This window comes from Poeciliopsis prolifica, unplaced genomic scaffold (assembly GCF_027474105.1).
Source record: "Poeciliopsis prolifica strain line A6 unplaced genomic scaffold, Auburn_PproV2 SCAFFOLD046, whole genome shotgun sequence".
Classification (NCBI taxonomy): Eukaryota; Metazoa; Chordata; class Actinopteri; order Cyprinodontiformes; family Poeciliidae; genus Poeciliopsis; species Poeciliopsis prolifica.
Genome location: NW_026562421.1, coordinates 3,441,454 through 3,461,589, shown reverse-complemented (window position 1 = coordinate 3,461,589; position 20,136 = coordinate 3,441,454). Strand labels below are relative to the sequence as shown.

At 37.4% G+C, this 20,136-nt stretch overlaps 2 protein-coding genes across 3 annotated transcripts in view; both read right to left on the bottom strand.

The window, feature by feature from the left end:
* Window positions 1–10,284, bottom strand: part of LOC129376990 (cryptochrome-1-like) — a 29,485-nt gene extending 19,201 nt beyond the window's left edge. For both annotated transcript variants that reach the window (XM_055056714.1, XM_055056715.1), the window contains exons 1-3: window positions 10,139–10,284; window positions 6,823–6,986; window positions 364–472 (exon numbers count right to left, since the gene is read on the bottom strand). In XM_055056714.1, coding sequence (XP_054912689.1) covers window positions 364–472; window positions 6,823–6,980 — 267 coding nt within the window. In that variant the 5' untranslated portion in view covers window positions 6,981–6,986; window positions 10,139–10,284. The remainder of the gene's footprint in view (window positions 1–363; window positions 473–6,822; window positions 6,987–10,138) is intronic.
* Window positions 10,285–13,379: 3,095 nt separating this feature from the next.
* Window positions 13,380–20,135, bottom strand: LOC129377002 (ras-related protein Rab-7L1-like). Its single transcript, XM_055056728.1, has 7 exons — window positions 20,126–20,135; window positions 18,909–19,034; window positions 17,957–18,028; window positions 17,684–17,865; window positions 16,595–16,716; window positions 16,196–16,332; window positions 13,380–15,759 (listed from the first exon to the last, which is right to left on the bottom strand). Exons 1-6 carry the CDS (start codon window positions 20,133–20,135, stop codon window positions 16,206–16,208), a joined length of 639 nt encoding a protein of 212 aa, XP_054912703.1. The 3' UTR covers window positions 13,380–15,759; window positions 16,196–16,205.
* Window position 20,136: the final 1 nt, after the last annotated feature.

The following is a 20,136-nucleotide window of genomic DNA, read 5'->3' as shown; positions in this document are numbered from 1 at the left end:
ATCTTCACCAACAAACTCTGACATTTTGAGAATAATCTCAAAAATGTTCTACAAAAAAACTTGGAAATTTATGAGTTTCAAAAATTTTAAATATTTGACTTTTGAAATTCAGAAAAACTCCAAAAATAAAAATTTGACATTTTCTTTGTAGAAAACTGTTTTGCTGAATCTCAGTTTCTGAGTTTGTCTGGCAGAAATTGATTTTTTACAATTACTTTACATCTACAATGGCCCACACAATTTGCAGGTCAAAAATGTTTTTTTATTTTTGACCTGCAGCTAATTTTGTCTCAACAACTATGGCACATGTGACAAAACGTTTGGACACCCCTGTGTTGGCGGCGTTTGCCTCTCTGTGCCGACCTTGAAGAGGCGCGGGAAAACGTTTGCTGGTTGGCCCCGGATCACAAAAAGGCGGGAGTTGAGTTTTCGGAGACTTGCGTCCAAATCCTCCAAACACTGGAGCAGAAACCTGGAGAGGAAAAACATTTCATTAACAGACCTTAACACATTTGCAAAACGCCAGTCACATAAACAGTGATTTTGTCACTAAACTGCATTTTACAATGTATTAATATTTATTGATGCTCTCATAAACAGTGGAGAAAGTAGAACAAGTAATCCCAACAATAAAGGCAGATTTTAAAACACATTCATTGGAATTTAGCAGGAGCACAAAAAAATCAAAATTCTTATGATAAAAAATGTATCACAATAAATGATAAACGATATTGTAAAGGCCGACTCCTAATTAGACACTTAATTACTGGGTTGTAAATATTCTCCAGATGGCAAAATAACCCAGATTAGACAAAAAGAAGGAAGAAAAGTATCAATGTGGAAACAAAACTACAGTCTTTTCAGTCCAACATCTTCATTTTGTCATTTCTTTGAGTTGCATTTACAGCATTTGGTTATAATCAACTGCTTTAAAATCATATTTTAAATAGTTAGTGTACAAACGTCCCCAGCTCTTTATAGTCTGATAAATTCAGCTCGTCTTTTGCCCTGTGCAGCACATATTTTGGGTTTGTTGACATAGTTACAGTAACTCTGGATCATTTGGACCCTAAAATGCAGATTTAAAACAAACAAGTGAGCAGGAAACTAACTGTGTTCATCATCTCAGACCTCTACTTGTATTTAGTCTTTTCTGTTTTCACAATAAAGTAGAAATGCACTAATTTGTGCAAATCACATCAACAGTTGAACCACATCTTTTTCAAAGAGAAGAAGAAACTTCATCGCTTTGGATGCAAAGAATAAAAAAAATAAGGAGCAAACTGAAACTTTTGGAGGACTAAGTTTTAGAGCAGTTAATGATACAAAAAAGGAAGAAGAAAACGGAGAAAGGAGCTTCAGCGTTTATCTCCGAAGGCCCGGCAGCTTCAACATGTGCTGAAGGCACCAGAGTCTGGCTGCTGAAGGCTGACTGTGACGCGCGCCGACGTCAGCTACGCGTCAGGAACTGTGTGTGAGAAGTCACGGATGCCGCAAAGCGTCTTGAGCTGAGCGGAGCGACGGCTAACAGCTGGACACGAAGGACAACGTGAGCTGCAGCTCTGAAGGCTGAAAGAAACCAAAAAAAACCCCAGCTGCAAATATAATTCACCACTCTCCAACAGAAAATAGCTGCTGCTGTTTGATTAAATTGTCTGAGCAAAGTCGGAAATGTTGGTTGGGTAAGAAGAGGCTTTTTAGGCCACAGGTGTTTTTTCAGATCTGGGATTTCTTAGAAGATAAAACCACTTTGAATCTCAGTCAGAACTTTTCTGTGTGGAGTTTTCTTCTCCATTTACCAGCTAGTAAAACTATATTTGTCTCACTGCAATCTTATTTCTGTATCAGAAATGAAACAAAATAAGAACAGATTTATTTGATCAATCTGGAGATTGCTAATCAGTTCTAAGTTATTTTTAAAAATTGGTTCTTTTTACTTACATTTTCACCACATAGTAAACATTGAAGCAAGAGGCATCAGACTGAACCAACACATAATTACTGAACATTGTTATAAATCAGACATATTCAAAGAAGCTTTATATACCTGTAATTTCTAAAACCTCTAAAGTTTCAACTCCGAACAAATAGAGTCTCTACAAATTTGCAAAACAATCAAATCAGGTTTTATGTGCAAAATTTGCAAAAAGAAAACCAAAAAAACAAACTAAGTATAAATAAATAAATCTGACTTACAGGTTCAATAACATTTCTAATTCTCAGCTAAAGATTGCAAAAATATTTGTTAAGTTTGATGCAGGAGAATTGACTGAAAAGAAAAAAATATTGCTGCAAATAATTTGTTTAAATTATAAATACAGGGATGAACGATATTTGAAATAAGCCTGCTGAATTTGAAAATGTAGCTTAAATTGATACACATTTTACCAACTTCCTTTGGCATCTCAGCCACTAAAAGGTTAAAGGTCAGAGAGAGAAACAAGCTTTGTTGGTTAAAATGTGTTTAAAATATTGTTAGCTGTTGCATGGCGTTCAGCGAACTTTTGCTGCTTCCTGTCCAACTCCTGGCCTAATCACTGAACCTGAGCAGCCGCAGCTCTCAGCTAAAGCTCCGTTTGTTCCCAATCCTCACGCAGACAGACAGAGCTGCGAGACAAAGTCGCCACACATTAAGGCACGTGCCAGCCTGTGCATGAGCCGTCAGGCAGGCAGTCTGCTCTCCATTTAGGGCAGCAGACAAGACTTTCAAAAATGGTGATTCAAGTTGAGAATCTACCCCAATAAAACCGATATTATGTATTCATGTACAAGAGTTTTCGGTTTTATAATTTAGACCAAAAAGTGATGTGAAAAAGTAAAACCTTGCTCTGACACTAACCTAGAAACCTCTGCTATTTAGGACAGGATACTCGCTGTCTGCATCAGAGCGATGACGCAAATGGTTTTATGGCTGCACCAAAGCAAACAAGCACGCAAAAAATTACAATACCGAACTCAAGAGTTTATAAAGATCTGCTGTTGTTGCATCAACCTTCCAGATCTCGCAGGTCTTCTGCTTCTGGTCTGATCTGCATCCCAGAACCAAACATGAGAAGCAGCTTTCAGCATCTACGTTACATACATACTGTATGTAATAGCAAAGCCTGATCTCATTCTACAAAAAACATATTATGAAGGAAAATCTTAATATATTCATAATATATTTTGCTTTTTTAAAAATCAGTTATTGTGAGCCGATATGTATTCATGAATTACAGGGATGGATCTGTGTCAGCCTGGTTTGTAAGAGTTTTTGCATGACTGCATAAATAAACGCCGTTAATGTTGACGCTGGGAAGCATTCAACTGAGCTTCCCTGTTTAACGGCCTTTCTGCGTTTTTAATGTGCGGTTTTGTTTCCAGATGGCCTACATCTGGTGCAGCGGTCACACACACGCAACTTCAGCTGCATCATAACACAATCTTTTAGCCTAGTAGCCTCATTCACACGCATACACACACACCCACACACACACACACGCACACATACACACACACACACTGCTGGGTGTTTCAGAGCGAGCCGACTGAGCTGGAAGATTTTGGTTTCAGGTTTTCTAACGTGATTTCACTGTAATCACTTAAATCTTTTATTTAAAAAAAACAAACATTTAAACTAACAGAAACAAAGAAAAGTTTAGTATAAAGCAACTTTGAAACAACTAAAGTTGTTTTAAAATAGTCAACATTGAAATTAAGACATGAAAAAAAACATTTATTTAGATAAAGTAGAAAGAGGTTCAGTGGTTGTGAAAGTGAGGCCCTATAATGGTCATATTTCAAATAAACAAGAATTAATCTAAATTTTGTTCTTTTTTTTCAATAATTGTAAAGAGATTTAAGCAAAGAAAACCTGATTATAAAAAAGAAAACCTTGTTTTTTTAAGACAGTACAACATCCACTCCCGTAGAAATGATCCACCCAACAATACAATGTAGTATTTATTGGTTGCTTCATAATTTGGTGAGTTTATGACGTCTTTCTGATCTAAGGCACTTTGACCTGCTTTTTGCTGAAATGTGTTACACAAATAAACATGACTAGACAAGCTTGGCACAAAAGGCCAAACTGGTTTGGTAGATTTTTCATTTTAATATGCAAAACTATTATTTGAAAAATTTAAATAACACAAAAAAGGGGATACATTTGTAACGGAAAGAAACGTGAAGGTATTTTATCTAAACTTGAGATTCTGGCTCCCTGGATGAACCTGATGCACGAAGACGACCTGTTGCTCTTTAACCCAAGAACGCAGCGCCGTATTCCTGCCAATGATGAATGGTGACACGTTTTTCTTTGTGCTAGCGTTATTTCACTGAGCCGTAGCTGCTTTTATCTGCGCCTCCACCTCAAGCAATGCCGATTGGGTAACGGGCCACACAGGAAGATCTCGCCACAAGTAGGTCATGATCACATAACCGCTTCCTGCACTGACACACTGGCCTACATTACCTTCAAACATTTCACCTACATTTCTCCTTTTATTGGAAAAACTTCTAATTATTTACACTTCAGGTATAGAACTAACAGTCCTTATGTGAGAATAATAGATATCTTCAGAGAAATAATACAGGGTAAAACCTCCACCTGTCTATTATGACCCTGCAGATCAGTTTCCTGTTATGTGCATGAGTTTTGTTTTCAGAACAGTGCAACATTTGAGTAGCTGTCGCATAAGCATGTACAAATATCAGCGGAGTTATCAGGAAAGCCTCAAAGATGTCTGATTTCATGAGGAAGACATAAAATAAGATGTTTTCATTCAAAAATAATGTGACTAAATAAATGCTGGTCCCATTTTTAACTCTCCATCTGGAGACAGAGTTAAAGAGCATTGAAATAAAATCACCAGCGCTAATTGGATGACGGTTTGCCAGGTTTCAGGGCAGCTGTGCACGTTTCAGAGGGTGTACTTACTTTTAAAGCTGCTCTGAGTCTAAAACACGTGTCCAGAAAGATCTGTTCTCTACTGCTTCCACTGGGACAAAATTAGGGATGCACTGATCCACTTTTTCCACTTCTGATACCAATATCTGAGGTTTAGAATCAGCCGATACCGATCTGGCACAGAAAAACAGCTGACCTGGCTGTAAATGGTTATTAGTTTCAAGAAACGTTCTGAAATACTAATGTATTTGACACCTGTGCACCAGTACTGCCCTCTTAGATGCACAAAAACAACCCAACTTTAATTTGCTCAGTGAGTTTAATAAACTGGCAAAAACATGTCAAAATAAACAGCAACAGACCTTCTTTTAAATGGTTCAGAAAGTGCAATTAATTATTATAAATATAATGTAAAATAAATAATAAAAGTAAAGAATTAGACTGAATAGATCCGCCCTCATGGATCAGAAACACTGTCACTAATACCTGACCTGGAGTTTTTTTCAAATCAGGGACTGATCCAGATAAACATGTTATGCTGTTAATAGTATTAAAATGTATCTGCTGATTTCTTCATAATTACTGGAGTTGAAACCGATAATAAGTGCATTTGAATCTTAAGTGGTATTGAAATCCGGCGTTTCCTGCAGGAACTGCCGGCGGCACTTGAGCATTTTTAGACCCAGACGAGCGGCGAGTCAAAAGCATTGATTGTTTCTGTAATGAGCTAAAACCAGACATGAAACACAGCAAAGCAGGCCAGGGACCACCGCCTCAGCACCAACACGCTTCCCCTGAACTCGGCCCAAAGAGACGCAGCTTTAACTGGACTGAGGCGGGTTTCCACCGACCCTGAAAGCTAGACGCTCTTCTCAGCCAGACACTGAGCCTCATGTCCGCCTGCAGGCTGACCACGGGGATTATGGGAAAGCAGATTTAAACCAAAGGGCACCTTGTGACTGTGGAACCACTGAGTGCTCTCCTCCAGCTCACAACTCTTAACTTTGACTATTATTTTGGGTTTTTAGCAAATAAAAATTTAATGAAACTAGAAAAATCTGTTCTGACATGTTTATATATTCTTTAAAAAAAATCCACCAGACCTAAAGCACTAAAAGCAAGTACAGATCTCAAGTATTAATTTCAGTAAATACAGATTTGTTTCATATATCTGGAAATAAGTGAAATAAAGCTTTAAAAGCAGAGAAATGCTGACATCATGCTGCAGGGTGCAGAATTGCAGCTGCCTGGAGGAAAGTCCTCCAGCTTATGGTTCTCGGATTAAAGTATCAGTCTCTGTTTTTACTCCCAGTCAGAGCAAAGATCATCTCAAAGTTCCAGCTAAGAGAAGCAATAAGAACAATAATTTTACACCAGACTGAGAGTGAAGCTGTGATCTCTGTTCAATCAACCAAAACAATAAAACTTAGAAAGTGTTGATAATGCTCTGACTGCAAATCAACAGGTACCATTTTATTTCTGTTTCTGATTTGAAGAAAATTCTGAAGAAAATGTTCAGACATTTCTGAACCCAGCAGGTGATTCCAAAGAGTCAAGAGGGACGGTTGTTTCTCTTGACTGTACAAAACAAAACTGAAATTATTGTTTCTAACTTCCATAACTGCCTGAACTTTGATTTAACTGGATCAATTTCCTCATTTACACCAATCATGAGTTAGCAATGGAAGGAAAACTTGATCTGTTTTCCTAAATATGAAGAAATTATACTTCTAACAATAATACATTTTAGGCTACATTTTAGAAATTCACATGTATTTTCCAGCAGAAAACATTCAGAGTTAATGGTGCTTCACTTCCATTTCCTAACATTTAAAAGCAGAAATAAAAATATTAGCAGTTGATCTTTTCTTTATTCCACAGTGAAGAGCTGCAGAGGGAATAGTTTGGAGCCAAACTCAGACAAATCGTCTTACCTCCACCTGTTGACCCCGACGTTAGACGAGCCTGCGAACCACGGGTCCAGGAAGTAAACGCAGCGCACGGTGCCAGCCCCCCGCACCGCCTCCCGGAGCGCAGGATTGTCGTGGAGGCGCAGTCCCTTACGGAACCAGTGGATGGAATTTGGGGCCATCGCGTTCTGCAAAGGACGAATAGAAAATACTAAATAATCAAACATCAGGAGCAAAGTGCTTTCAGGGCAAACAATCTGGATTTGAATGCAGCTTTCAACCAGGTCTCGTGATACTGAGTTCAAACTGCAGCATAAACATCAGTTTTCTTGTGTGAGAGCTGCAGCTGCACACAAAGCCAGAAGAAGTCGCCTCTGTCCCAGAAAACGTCCAGGACCCCTTGAAGTTCTGCAGGAACCGCAGAAAACCTCTTTTCATCATCAGTTCTGCTTCTGATTGGTTGGAAATTTGGGAAATTATTTGTCCAGAAAACAAAAGTGGAAGTAGGCCTTTCACAATAAGCAATATATTAATTAATAGAATTATAAATTAAAACAAACTTAATCATTTCTATTAGCACAATTTATCTTTTTTCTATCAAAAGTCTTTGATTTCAACTAGTCCTTTATTTGAAGGATGATTCTGTTTACAGAGACTTAAGAATTCATTTTATTTGCCATTTCTGTTTTGTTTACTCATTTTGCAAATTTAAAATGTCTTCCAGTTCCAATATTAAATGTTAATTTGGATTTAAAGTTTGAGAATGTGTTCTTGCATGATTTTGCCATTCCCTGTACATAACTTGAAAATGATCTCAAAATGACATTATTGTTATCACAATAAGGCCTGGCACAATTTATCATCCAGGAAAGTTATTATGACAGGCTTAGTTAGGTGCAAGATAAGTTACTAAAATAAGAACTCCAACTTGGCTGCAGATCCAAAATATTCTCCTAAAATCCTGTTGGTGCAGGTCGGCAGGCGTAGGAAAAGCCGTTTATTCACTCAGCTGGCTTTGATACAAACACAAAGATGGGTCACCTCCGCCTGTTTTCAATGCATCTCTGAACAGTCAGAACTCAAGCTGTTATTTTTCCCATCTGACCAAAGGGTTCGACGCCTGAGACTCCACTGTGGAAACCGGAAGCTGAACTGAACAGCTGAAGGAAGATGAGCAGATGAACGGCTGCTAATTAGAAGAGACTCATCCGCTGCAGAGCAAGCTGCCGCTTGGCCTGCAGCCTCTTTCACCGGCTTGTTTTCTGAATGGAAGAATAAAAAAATTCTTCCAGCTAGCCAGCTTGAAGAAGAACCATATGCTCCTCGTACGTTGAGATGTGGGTGTTCGTTTTGCTCAAGCAGGAGCCAAAAATAACTGCTGCGTTTAATGGACTTACAGAACTAGATTCTCATGTTATGGTAGCAAAAATAACACTATTTTAAGCTATTAACACATTATGATGTTAATTTTTAAAATAAATATAGTTTAGTAATTTACTGACTGTTTATTTTTTTCACAATGGGAACCATTTTTAAGCTACACAAAAAAGTTGTGGGTTCAAATCTCAGCCTGCATAGAGTGTAGATTATCTCCGGATGCATAAATGTGTTTTCTCTGGGCGCTCCTGCTTCCTACAACATGACTTTGGGTAATAAAATATTCTAAATTGCCTCTAAGGCAGTTTGTCCTGTGTCTAAATTATTCGACCAATCACCAGGAGCCTCATTAATTTTTCTTGTCCCTGATTGGTTATAACCCGTGGCGATATGGAAAACCATACATGTCAGCTTAAGATGGTTTCCACTGTGCGTTTTAAGGCACGTTAAGGTGTATTTGGTGTTGAAACTAGTTCTCACACTCTATGCTTTTAATGCATTTAATCCAATAATTAATCCATTATCTTTTTTTTTATAAAATCTCCCATCTTGTCACTAAAAACAAGTATAAAAACTTATACTCTTATTTACGTTAACGCCGACTGTTAAAGTACAAACTCCAAAATTATAGAAACGACCGAATTTAGTTCAGAAAGTTTCAGGTGAAAAACTTTAGACCGAGACATTTACATGACATTCCCCCCAATGAAACCCTGGGCTTACCTTTTCATTTATTATTCATACACCAACAATCACAACTAATAAACATGCTTTAGCTTCTACCACACATTCAGTCATTTCCAGTGAGTAGGTGATGGAGGATTGATGTGTTATTATGTTACGAGAGGAAAACATGGAGAATGAGTGTAAAAGAATGTTCTGTGAGGATCCACACAGCCAGGCGGCGGCAACAGGTGGCCGGATAACAGCCTCAATTCAATTCGCTCCAAATTAATCACACTTCTGACAAAAAAGAAATAAATAAAGAGATAAAACAGCCGTAAAATGGATGGGAATTCAATTAAATTCACTTCAAATCAACTTGTTCTCCTCACACCAACTCCATTGAATTCAATACAACACAGATCTAATTTATCAATCGAACTTATTCCAGATCAATCAAATGCGGCCAAAATCCAATAATAAATCATAGTTTTGCACTCAAAATATATCCAATTAGATTTATTTTGGACACAATTCAATGTTCACATCCAATTTTGTCTAATTTATTTCAGTGCAACACAATTAAACTCTGATTCAAATCAAATTAAATGCAACTTTGTTCTTTTCAATCTATATTACTCAAATACAGTTCAGATGAATACAGATTCAATAAAATATAAATCAATTATGTTACAATTTAGAGTAACAAGACAATGGAGCACCTTAATAGCCAACACTTTACTAAGTTTAATAAACCATAACAAATAATAATAACACAAGAATGACTGCAAATTGATAAGTGAAATAAATAAATGTGTAATTTAATAAAATATTCACATTTCATTATCTCTCTATATATACATTAGGGATTATTTATATCAAAAGATATTGCATTAATACCCTGTAAAGTACATTATATTGTAATAGTTTGGTTATAATGAATTGAAATTGTAATTTTCTTCTGATAAATTCTATAAAAGTCAAGTTTATCAGGTCAGCGACTGCGACTCCTGCAGATGGAAATTAGGTCACATCGACTGTCTGAATGGGCCTGAAATGCAGCACAGCTCCTCACACGGACTCAAAGTCCACATTTATATCATGTCAAGCATATATAAACTCTTAATTTCTCATTTTGGCCTCAAGTAGTTGAAGACAGATGTAAATTTCGGCAGGAGGAAGTTTCCTTGTCTGCGAGGAAAGACCAAAACCGGGTCACCCGAGCGGAGCTTATGTAACCTGTTTCCACCGTTTTACGTTGAAATTAAACACACAAGGCGCGAATGAAGCCTCGCTTTACCGTGAGCTGGCTCCCCGGGAGAGACGTTTATCTCAGGCCCAGAGAAAGAAGCATTTCTTCGGTCCTGGAGGAGAGCGGGTCAGCGATGTGGAGCGGGTTGGTGCCAGTAGCCTCTGTCTGAGAATCCCTGCGTGCCCTACTACTGTACCGCGTTTCATAACAGATGAAGCCACTGCGCATGTTCGGAGCCATATGTGCGCCGGCTTCATGTTGCATTCACAGTCCAAGAGGTTTTACGGAAACAAATGTTTTTACTAATCTTGACCACTCAACACACCAGGTTCAAGAATAGAAAATAAGAACAAACACGAAATCTTATTCATTCAATATTGAATAATAAAGTCTTTGTACATACTTTAGCTTATAGATGTTAAGCAACTTTGTAAAACATATCATTATTCTGTCGATTACAGCTCTTATTTTCAGAACAAATATAAAGAAACACTACTAATTAAGCAAAATCTTTTTTTATGTCCATCTGACCGTCTGTTTTTAGTTTCTTGAGCATTAATATCTGCGACTCATTCAAAACAACTAATAATTCCCATGCCAGTAAAGGCAACACCAGCCCAACCAAACGTGAACTCAGCCGTGTTTCAGAGGCGGACAATCCCATTGGTCGGTATGTTGTCACGTGTGTGATGTTGGTCACGTTTAAGAGGCATGGAATGGCGGAAGTTCCTTCACCCTGTAGTTGTGAATGGTTGACTCGTTTAATTGGGATATTCATGTAAATATGGTTGTGTACGCACTGACGCTGAAAGAAAAAATATTCTAATAATATAAAAATATATGTACACTTAAGTAAACCCATTTACTTAAGTGTATTAAGGACAAAAATACTTCACTATGGGAGCCGAATTACTGTGTATGTTGATTAGAAAAATTAAATATGTACATGGAGATTCTGTGATGAAGCTTATAATAGTAACACCAATTTTAATATTTTTAAACAGATTCTATAAAATAAAAAAACTGCATACATTTTTTTTCTTTGTAGTTGATAATAAAAACAAAAAGAAAACTTTGCGGAGACACTTTCCTGAAATTGGTAAGAGAGTTATTTTTGCTGGACTCACAGACAAAGAAGCCATCACTCCAAAGATAATATTAAAAGGCTGACTAAAATCTGGACTTCCACATGGGAGCCAATAAAGTACGGAAACTACAATAAAGTGTTTGGGCTTCGTGACCTTCGTTATATTTGAAATAAATGAAGAAAGTAATATAAAATATAACTAAAATATTATTAAAAGACAGGAAGAAGCAATTGGAAACTGTGTTTGAACAGTTTTCAAAGTTGTCCAAACCTTTTGTCAAGTGGGTCAAAAATAATTTTATCTTTAAAATCTAAAATCAACCAAAATTTTGTGATTTTTTTTATTCACTTACAAACTAAGTATAAACCATTCTAATTAAACAAAACATGATTTTTTTTTTTTTTTGTGGGAACTTGGTCATAGATCCAAAACCTCAAATGATTTTTCCTTGTTAAAAAAAAGCCTCCAGATAGCTCAATATTTTGGGCTCGATTTGAAGAAAACTGAATTTATATTTCTTCTACTCTCAGTAATAAAAACAGGCTCTAGGTCAGTTTTCATTTGAAAACACTTGCTCTATTCAGTCAAATTTGATTAAAAATAGATTAAGGTGCACCAACATGTACTTTATAGTATATGTTAATAAGCCGGTGTAGTTCTAAACAAGAAAGCTTGGAAAAGTTGATCACTACTAAAAATCTAAATTTTTAGTGGATTTTGATTTAAAAGTTCTAGTTTTGTCCTAATTTACTAATTTAGTCCTGAATTGTGGCCACAAAAAGTCAGTCTAGGGGCTGCAAATGGTCCCCAGGCCTTACTTTGAACATCCTGGCTCTATAAGCTTCTAGTTATTCACACCAAATCATAGAAACATACTGACAGTGAGTTATGTGGAGAGTTTCACTGTTCACGACTTCTTCTTTTCCATAGTTTTTCTAGTCTTGGTCACAAAGCTCATTATACGTCCCACATGCACAAATGAATAGAAAACTGGCTTCTAAAAGTAATAAGTAAAAATAAAATTGATATGACGTGTTCTTTTGTTGGTACATTGCAGTAAAAGCCTAATGAGGCCGTTTTAATTAGCTTCTGAAGTGCAGCCTGGCCAGTTTATTCCTGTCTGCTGGGCCCGGTCCAGTTCTTTTTCCTCTTTGCTTCTGCATTCTGTTTGCTCTCCCTGCTTCTTGCTTTCTGTCTCTGCCAGTCAGCAGATGGTCTGGTGAGGAGCGCTAACACAAACAGTCACTGCTTACGACACTTTGATTAGATACGGTGTCATCTCATGTGCGCATCCCTGTCAAACAGCGTGAATATTTACCAAGATATGATGCAGCAAATCAGCTGCGATAGCTGTGGTACTGACACAGGAAGAGAGATAATAAATCAGAATGAAGAAAAAAAGAAACAGAACTTTATTTACCATCTTTTTTAATCAGAAGTCTCAGTCGTATGTTTGTGTCTGCGCCTGTCATGAACTCTGGTTCAGTTGGTGGTTTTGTTGTGTTTCCTGGTGGGTCACTGGTTGACCCACCAGGCGCTCCTGCCCTTCTGACGTCTTGTCTCAGGGTCATGCATTGTGCTGATGTCAGCGCTTCGGGCTCAGAAAATTCTTTTCCAGGAATGCTCTCATATCTTACTGCAGCTAATATTTTCTTCCACCCGCTGTGGGGTCACAGGTCATAACTCAGCCTAATAATTCATCTGCATCCATTCAGTATAAATTTGTTCCCTCATATCAGCTTCTCTCCCAGCCTTCATGATCTTTCCTGAAAGGCTGTATCTCATCAGATTTTCTGCAATTCTGTCTAGCTGTAAAATATATGGGTTTAAATATTTATTTAAAGATTAGCAGATCATTTGTTTTGAAACTGATGAATGTGACAGACTATTGGATTTTTTTTTCATATAACAACTGAAATGCATGTCATTTTTTGCAGGCAATTTTGATATATATATATTTTTTTCTATCAGCTTTAATCTGAGCTGACAGCAGTGTGTGTTGGGATGGTGAGGCTTCTAATGATCTTTTTTTTGTTTTAATTTAATGTTTTAAGCACTATGTTTTATTTTTGTGATTATCTGTAAAAAAAATTACAATACAACTCCAAAGTACGAGAGGGGCAGAAAATCAAAAGATCTTGTATCTACTAGAACTTATGTCTGTTTGAAGTGATAATAAAAAAGCAAAATCCAAAAGGTGGGAAATTTTAATGCTTTTATTCAATTTTATTCAAAAAACATGAAAAAAAAAACAACTAAGTGCAGTTTATTCTGTAAGTTTGCTTATGTGTTTGCATGCAGATGTGAATCAACAATGAATGAATGATGCAGCAGTAATGTTTCTTTTTGCATCTTGATGGGAAACATTTCCTGGGTTCTCATTCTGACGGCAGCCTGAGGCAATAAAAGGACAACACACCGAGAGGCGCTGCGCAGCCAGACCACAAATAACCCTGGCCAGAGCCCTGCATGTCAGGTTGCAGCTTACGTGGGTTTCTTCATCAGCGCGAGGTGGCGACTGCCGCACCTGCTGTGCTAAGAGAATTCACCAACCAGCGTCACAACCCATGGTTTTCAGGATTACATCCATTTATTCTTCAAATCCAACATTAAACTGATGTTAGTAACTCTTTCATACCAAACAATTTGACTTAAAAACTGTAATGATTTTTGCATTACAGTTTTTAAAAATTTGACTTAAAAACTGTAATGCAAAAATATTTACATTACAGTTTTTTATCAGGATTTCTCAAAAAAAAGACAAAACTCCGAGGATTACCTGGAGTTTCCTGGATCACCAGTGAACATGTCAATGCCTCAGAACAGGACTTAATGTAACCTGCTACATCAGATAGAAAACTTTTCTTTACCAGTCGCCATCATAAACTGAACTTGACTGAATTATGTTTTAAATTTGTGAATCTGAATATTTCTATAGGATTTGACTGATCAATTCATATATTTCTGAACCTAAATCAAACCCATGCATAGTTCATATTTCCCAATTAGCTCCTTTTTAACCAGCTCAAAAAACTGTTTAAAAAGGAGCGTATGGGAAATATGTTCAAAAAAGTCCATAAATGCTGTTGATGATATAAAAAGTGTTTAAATAATTGTACGAATGTGAGAATGTGAGATTTAAATATCATATGAGGTGGAAATAACTTAAGTCTTGTTGGCCTTTTGACATTTAATTCATTATAAGTTGATAAATATGAAAGGGGCAGGACATTATAATATCTTGTGTCTTCTACCTGCTCCTTTTTGAACAGATAATAAAAAAATTGCATATCACTTAGGTTAAAACAAAGTTAATTTGTTTTAACTTTTCTTTTTTTTTCTTTCTTGATTTTACTTTTGTCTGTTGCGCAAATAAATAAATTTTATTGAATATTCTCTCTGAAAGAGCAAATATACAAATTTTATTCCAAATTTTATCAACCATTAGCTGCATTTCCATTAAAAATGTGCACAACACTAAAGTTGATATTGCACTAAAGTTGAATAAATTTCCATTAAATAAGAACAGTTAAAATCCCATAATAATAAACTCATCAGACCATCTTGCTTTATTATAATAAAAAATAATAAAGCAATACAAAAAATACACTTTCTGTTGTTTTTGTCTTTTCCACCTATCATCCTGCTGTTGATCACTTTTTGATACAAAGCCATATCATCCTAAAGCAAAAACGTATCATTTTCTTCTTTTTACTGTCAACACTAGATGGATTAATCAGGTGTGGGATGGACGATGTTCATATTTTCCAAGTTTGTGAAATTGGATGCTATCAACCATGACAGCCTCGGCTTTAATGTGACTGTCTGCAGTTTCTGCCCCTCAGCTGTTCCTCAGTGAGTCAAGTTTATTTGTAATGCACATTTCAGTGGCAAACTAGTTCAAAATGCTTTACATTATAAAAACACAAAAATAAAAACAACTACGAAAACTCTATTTTGTCGAGTGCCATCATCAAAATGATGAATATACATCAAATATGTTGGTCAATACATGAAGAGATAATATAATATGACAAGGTTAAAATGTGAAGGTTTAACCTTCATGTCCTTCAGGAGAACCGTGAGGCGTTCAAGTCAGAGTTCAAACTGGTTTGGTCCTGAAATTAATCTTGGATACAATAAATGTAGTAATCAGTAAATGTATGCACCATCCAGATATAATTTTCTATTTCTAGGGGATTCTAATCTTAATAAAAGCCTCTTTTTTCCTCTGCATGATATGCATGAACACTTTCTCTGCAAAATAAAAAAATAAAAATCTGGCATTGCAAGGCTTCTCTGAGGCACATGCGTATCCATGTGCCTGTGTGATTCACACTGTCAAACACCCAACAACACCCACTCATCATTCGTCTTACTGGAAAGCAGAGCGGATCCACGCACACGGCTGGTTTTAGCGTGTGCTCTTTCAGGCTCATGCGTCTGAATGAGTCAGCGTGTCGGAGGAGAAGCACTTTTCATCTGCAGCTCATCCACACCTGCAGGCCTTCCTTCCCAACGAAATTTATTCACAGCCTCTTCCTCTGCTCCTTTTACTTCTGCTATTTGATCCGTGATAACCTGAAAATAGGATTATTTTAATTTGTAAAAGAAACTCATTAAAAGCACTCAAGTACAAACTACAATTACACCAATTTGACAAGATAACCTTACTTAAAAAAAGTTAAGTCAACATTAAAGTCAACTTTAGTTTAACTTTAATTGAGTGTTACCAAACTTTGACCAAAGTCAAGTTTATTTCCTTCATCTTTTTCAGTTAAATGCAATGTTACAAGTGAAAAGTATATTTTTAAGATGAGTGTTGGATTTGGGTTTTTGTTGACTGCAGTTTCCAAATACACTTCTCAACATCTCAGCTGCAGAGTTGATACATAAAGTGAATATTTGGCAGGTAATTTGTGACCCAGTCATACTTCCAAGGACAATATACACTTAAAAAATAAATATAGCATGTCAATATGAAGTGCTTTGAATTACAAAAAGGATTCACAGCTACCTTTGTTGCCTCAGCAGCAACTCTTCTCTGCACTGTTGCCGAGCTGCGGCTCCTGCTCTGGGTGAACACCGTCTTCGGTTTTGGGTGGCAGTGGATCCAAACTGGACTGAATGGACAGAACCTCCTCCACCAGACTCCTGAAACGCAGCAGAGATGCAAAACAACGACAGGAAGAGAAACGAGCAGGATAAAAAGGAGATATAAAAGGACCAAGAAGGAAAACAAGGAAGGAAGGAAGGACACAAAGAAAAAATAAAGGAAGACAGGAGAGAAGGAAGCAATGTTGGAAATGAACAAGGCAAAAACGAAGGACGGATGAAAAGAAAGGAAACAAAGAAGGAGGGATGAAATGGCACTGGTAGTTGTTGTACCATGTTAGCTCTGGACATGCTACGTTACCTCATTGCCTCGTCGATGTTCTTGTTGTCTTTGACTGAAGTTGCCATCCATGTGAAGAAGCCATTGGCCTTGCAGAACGCCTCAATGCGGTCTGCTGGGACGGCCCACTCAGGCAGGTCGCTCTGTGGGGGAGCAGAGAGAGCCGGAGGGAAAAAAGACATTCAGGAAAATACAGAACCCTCCTGCAGATCAGTGGCGTTGAACTTTCTTCTTTTAAAAAACATAAACGTACCTCCCATTATAAGCAGGTATAGAAAACAGATGGGTGGATCTTGAATTACCCAGACAGGAAATGTGCAACCAGATTTAATACCAAACACTGAGAAACAAGTCAGGTATATTTTCATAGAGTGACTGTAAACATCTGTTTTCAACTGTATGTTCAATTCCTGCACCTTTGCTTATTGCAATAATTTATTTTTGCTTTCCTGTCCTTCGTATCTAATCTTATGCAGCAAATTTACTGGAATGTATTTAATATTGGGATTTAGAAATAACATGACTGGGTACTTTCACATCGAGCCTGTTTAGTCTGCTTCACTCAAACTCCAGCTTGTTTGTCTAGAAAGTATTTTATATTGGTATTTGGAACCAAGCTTGATCTTGGTTCGGTTGAAGTGAACCAATGCAGTGATGCAAGTGAACCGAAAACCGCTCCAAACACAGGAAGTTAACCACAGCGCAAGGCATTCTGGGTTGACAGAATTTTTTCTTTACAAGAGACAAAAAAGAAATCCTACTATCGCTAAAATTTAACACTTCTGCATTTCTGTTTACATTTTGTGGAGAAGGAAGTTTGCACTGGTCTTCATGTTATTTCCTGCAGTGATTTTTGGTGCAGCGCCCCCACAGGCGAGGAGGTGAATACGTTTTTCAATCAGTTCGGACCGTTGACACTGTAGAGCATTAAAGCGCATTGCATGAGCTGAAAATGTAACAAATCTGGAAATTTTGATCCCTAATCAAGTCGAGGTGTGAAAACATCTCAAATTTCTCATGTGGCTCTTTATAAAAAGATGGGGACGATGGTAACCGAGCAGCGCTAAGCTCTCATAGTGCATCATGCATTGGTTAGATAAACCGACTCACCTTGTTCGCCAGCAGGATGCAGGGGATGGAGCCTCCGTTGGGCAGCATGGCCTTGTTGTCCAGGTCTTGTTTCCACAGGCGACACGTGAGGAAGCTTGATGAGTCAGTGACATCAAACATCACAACGCAGCCCACCGCTCCTTTATAATAAATTCTGGTCATGGAGATGAAACGTTCCTGGCCTGGAAGGGCAGACAACATTCATGCACATTTCAGTGATCAACATATGCTTATGCATAGACCTGTAGTTCACTTTGAACTAATGATTCATACCTGCAAGATCCCAAAGTTGAACTCTGACCTTTTCTTTGTCTGACCAGTGCAGCATCTTAACAGAGAAATCCACTGCAGAAGTAAACAAAACTCATATTAGGAACACAGAGCAACTCAAATTCATAAAGCATCATAACCATTTTTATTATGTTTAAATTTACCCAGATATTCACATTCAGTTCAGAAATACAGAATTAATTCCAAAAGAGAATTAAATAATCCCAAAGGGAAATTAAATTATTCTGCTCTTCTTTAATTCTGAAGAAGAGCAGACTTGAAGATTTGGGCCACTGGAAAAAAAAATAAAAATAAAATGAACAAAAGATGTCAGAAGATGAAAAACTAAAATAAAATCTGGATTTTATTTCGGAATTCTCTTTTTCACAAGATTGAAGTCATAATTCTGAGAAAAAAGTCAGATGTTTTCCAGAATGGTTGAATGATTTGTCTGATAAATTCTGGGTCTTTCCTGAGTTTTCTCCTAAAAAGATGTGATTGGGAACCGATGCTCCAAACCTTTAAAACCACCTTAACAGACACATTTTAAAATGGAGGAGCAATGGCTCTGTTCCTAATCTAGGCTTAATTGTTCTGCTTTTATTCAGAACCTTGCTTTTTGGATGAAGATCCATATTTTAGAAGAACTATCAAGAGCTTCAATTTTTGACTCTCTGCTGTTTTCCTTGCTTAGATACTGAGTACAAGCAACTAGCAACACACAATCCTTGAAAAAAGAAAATCAAAACTAAGCCTGTCTTTGTGAAACATCAATATTGGACAAATAGTTGGAGTCCAAGACTGAAGACTCAACAAATCTGGGCTTTGTAAGAAGTCATAGATCTGACATTAAAATAATTCAGAAGTTACATTTTCCATATTAAACATTAAACACACAAGTCAGCCCAGATGAAGAGCCTAAAAAACTAAAATAGTTAAAAACCAGTTTGCGTACCTCCTACTGTCATTTTGTATGTTCTGTTGAACTGGCCATGGACGTAGCGATGCACAAATGAAGACTTCCCAACGTTTCCGTCTCCTATTATCAGTATTTTCAGCAGGTGCTCTTTCATTTTGTTTGCTCAGAAAGCGAACCAGAGGGACTCTTCAGCTGAAAGGTGCCAAAGCCCAAAGTTCACACAGGAAATGGGATTTGATACGGTAATAAAGCTTTTGAGTTGTGCGCTTGTATGAGTTAATAATCTTCAAAGTTCAAAGGATCACTGGAGCTCATTAAGCTGCAGTAAGGATGCAAAGAGAAATGAAGATTGTCTTGGGATTTCTTGTCTTGACATCTCAACAGCATACTTTGTGTAAGAAAGCTGCTTCACATTTCAAGTCTTTTTGGCCCTCTTTGTGTTCCATACAAATTATTTTGTTCACATGGGTGTATGTACTCACATCGGTTTCACTGCTCATTGACATTAAAACTGCATGAAAATGAGGGCATTAAAACATCCACCTGCCCCATGGGCTCATGGATACAAACTCCAGTTTGATTTGATTGTCTTGCGACAAAATGCAAAGATTTTTTTTTAGCAACAAGCACAACTCTTGTTTTTCAGGCTGGACCACATATAAGGACACCATTTGGGTCTGGTTGTGTCCTAAAACAGTTATTTATAAGTTCTGCGCAGTACTCCATCTGCTGATGGGAGGAGAACCAAGACACGACGCGCACAAACAGGAAAACCTCTCACAAAGTGAGTCAGGTGGATGACTCAGCTGGAACTTGTTTGGCAGCCAGGAATGGTGGCCGATTTGGCAAATCAGCCAACTCAGTCTGTGATCAACACCACACGCCTCTGTGTGTGTGTGTGTGTGTGTGTGTGTGTGTGTGTGTGTGTGTGTGTGCAGTAGCAAAGCTGCTGATAGTGACAGAGGACAGAGATGGAAGCTGAGATATTCTTGATGTGTTGTCCTCTTTTGATGGCAAGCTTTGGTTGGTTTTACTTTTTGTTCTGACATGATTCCAAGAAATGTGGAGAAATTAGAGTTTATCCTGGATTTGAATCTTGTTTCAGCTTTCTGTCTGGAGTTTGCGTTTTCATGCGCTGTGTGTTCCTATCAAGTCACCAGAGATTGTAGGTTGGCGCAAACACAATTTGTCCTGTTTGACTCTGTGTTGCACTGCGATTAACACATAATAGACAGCAGGTGGTGCCAGAGCACCAGCCCTCATT

What these genes read in the sequence shown, in the direction of transcription:
- LOC129377002 (XM_055056728.1), bottom strand. An exon ending in ATACAAAATGACAGTAGGAG is followed by an intron (nt 18,029 to 18,908) that starts GTACGCAAACTG and finishes TTACTTCTGCAG; the next exon opens with TGGATTTCTCTGTTAAGATG. An exon ending in GCATCCTGCTGGCGAACAAG is followed by an intron (nt 16,717 to 17,683) that starts GTGAGTCGGTTT and finishes GCTCCCCCACAG; the next exon opens with AGCGACCTGCCTGAGTGGGC.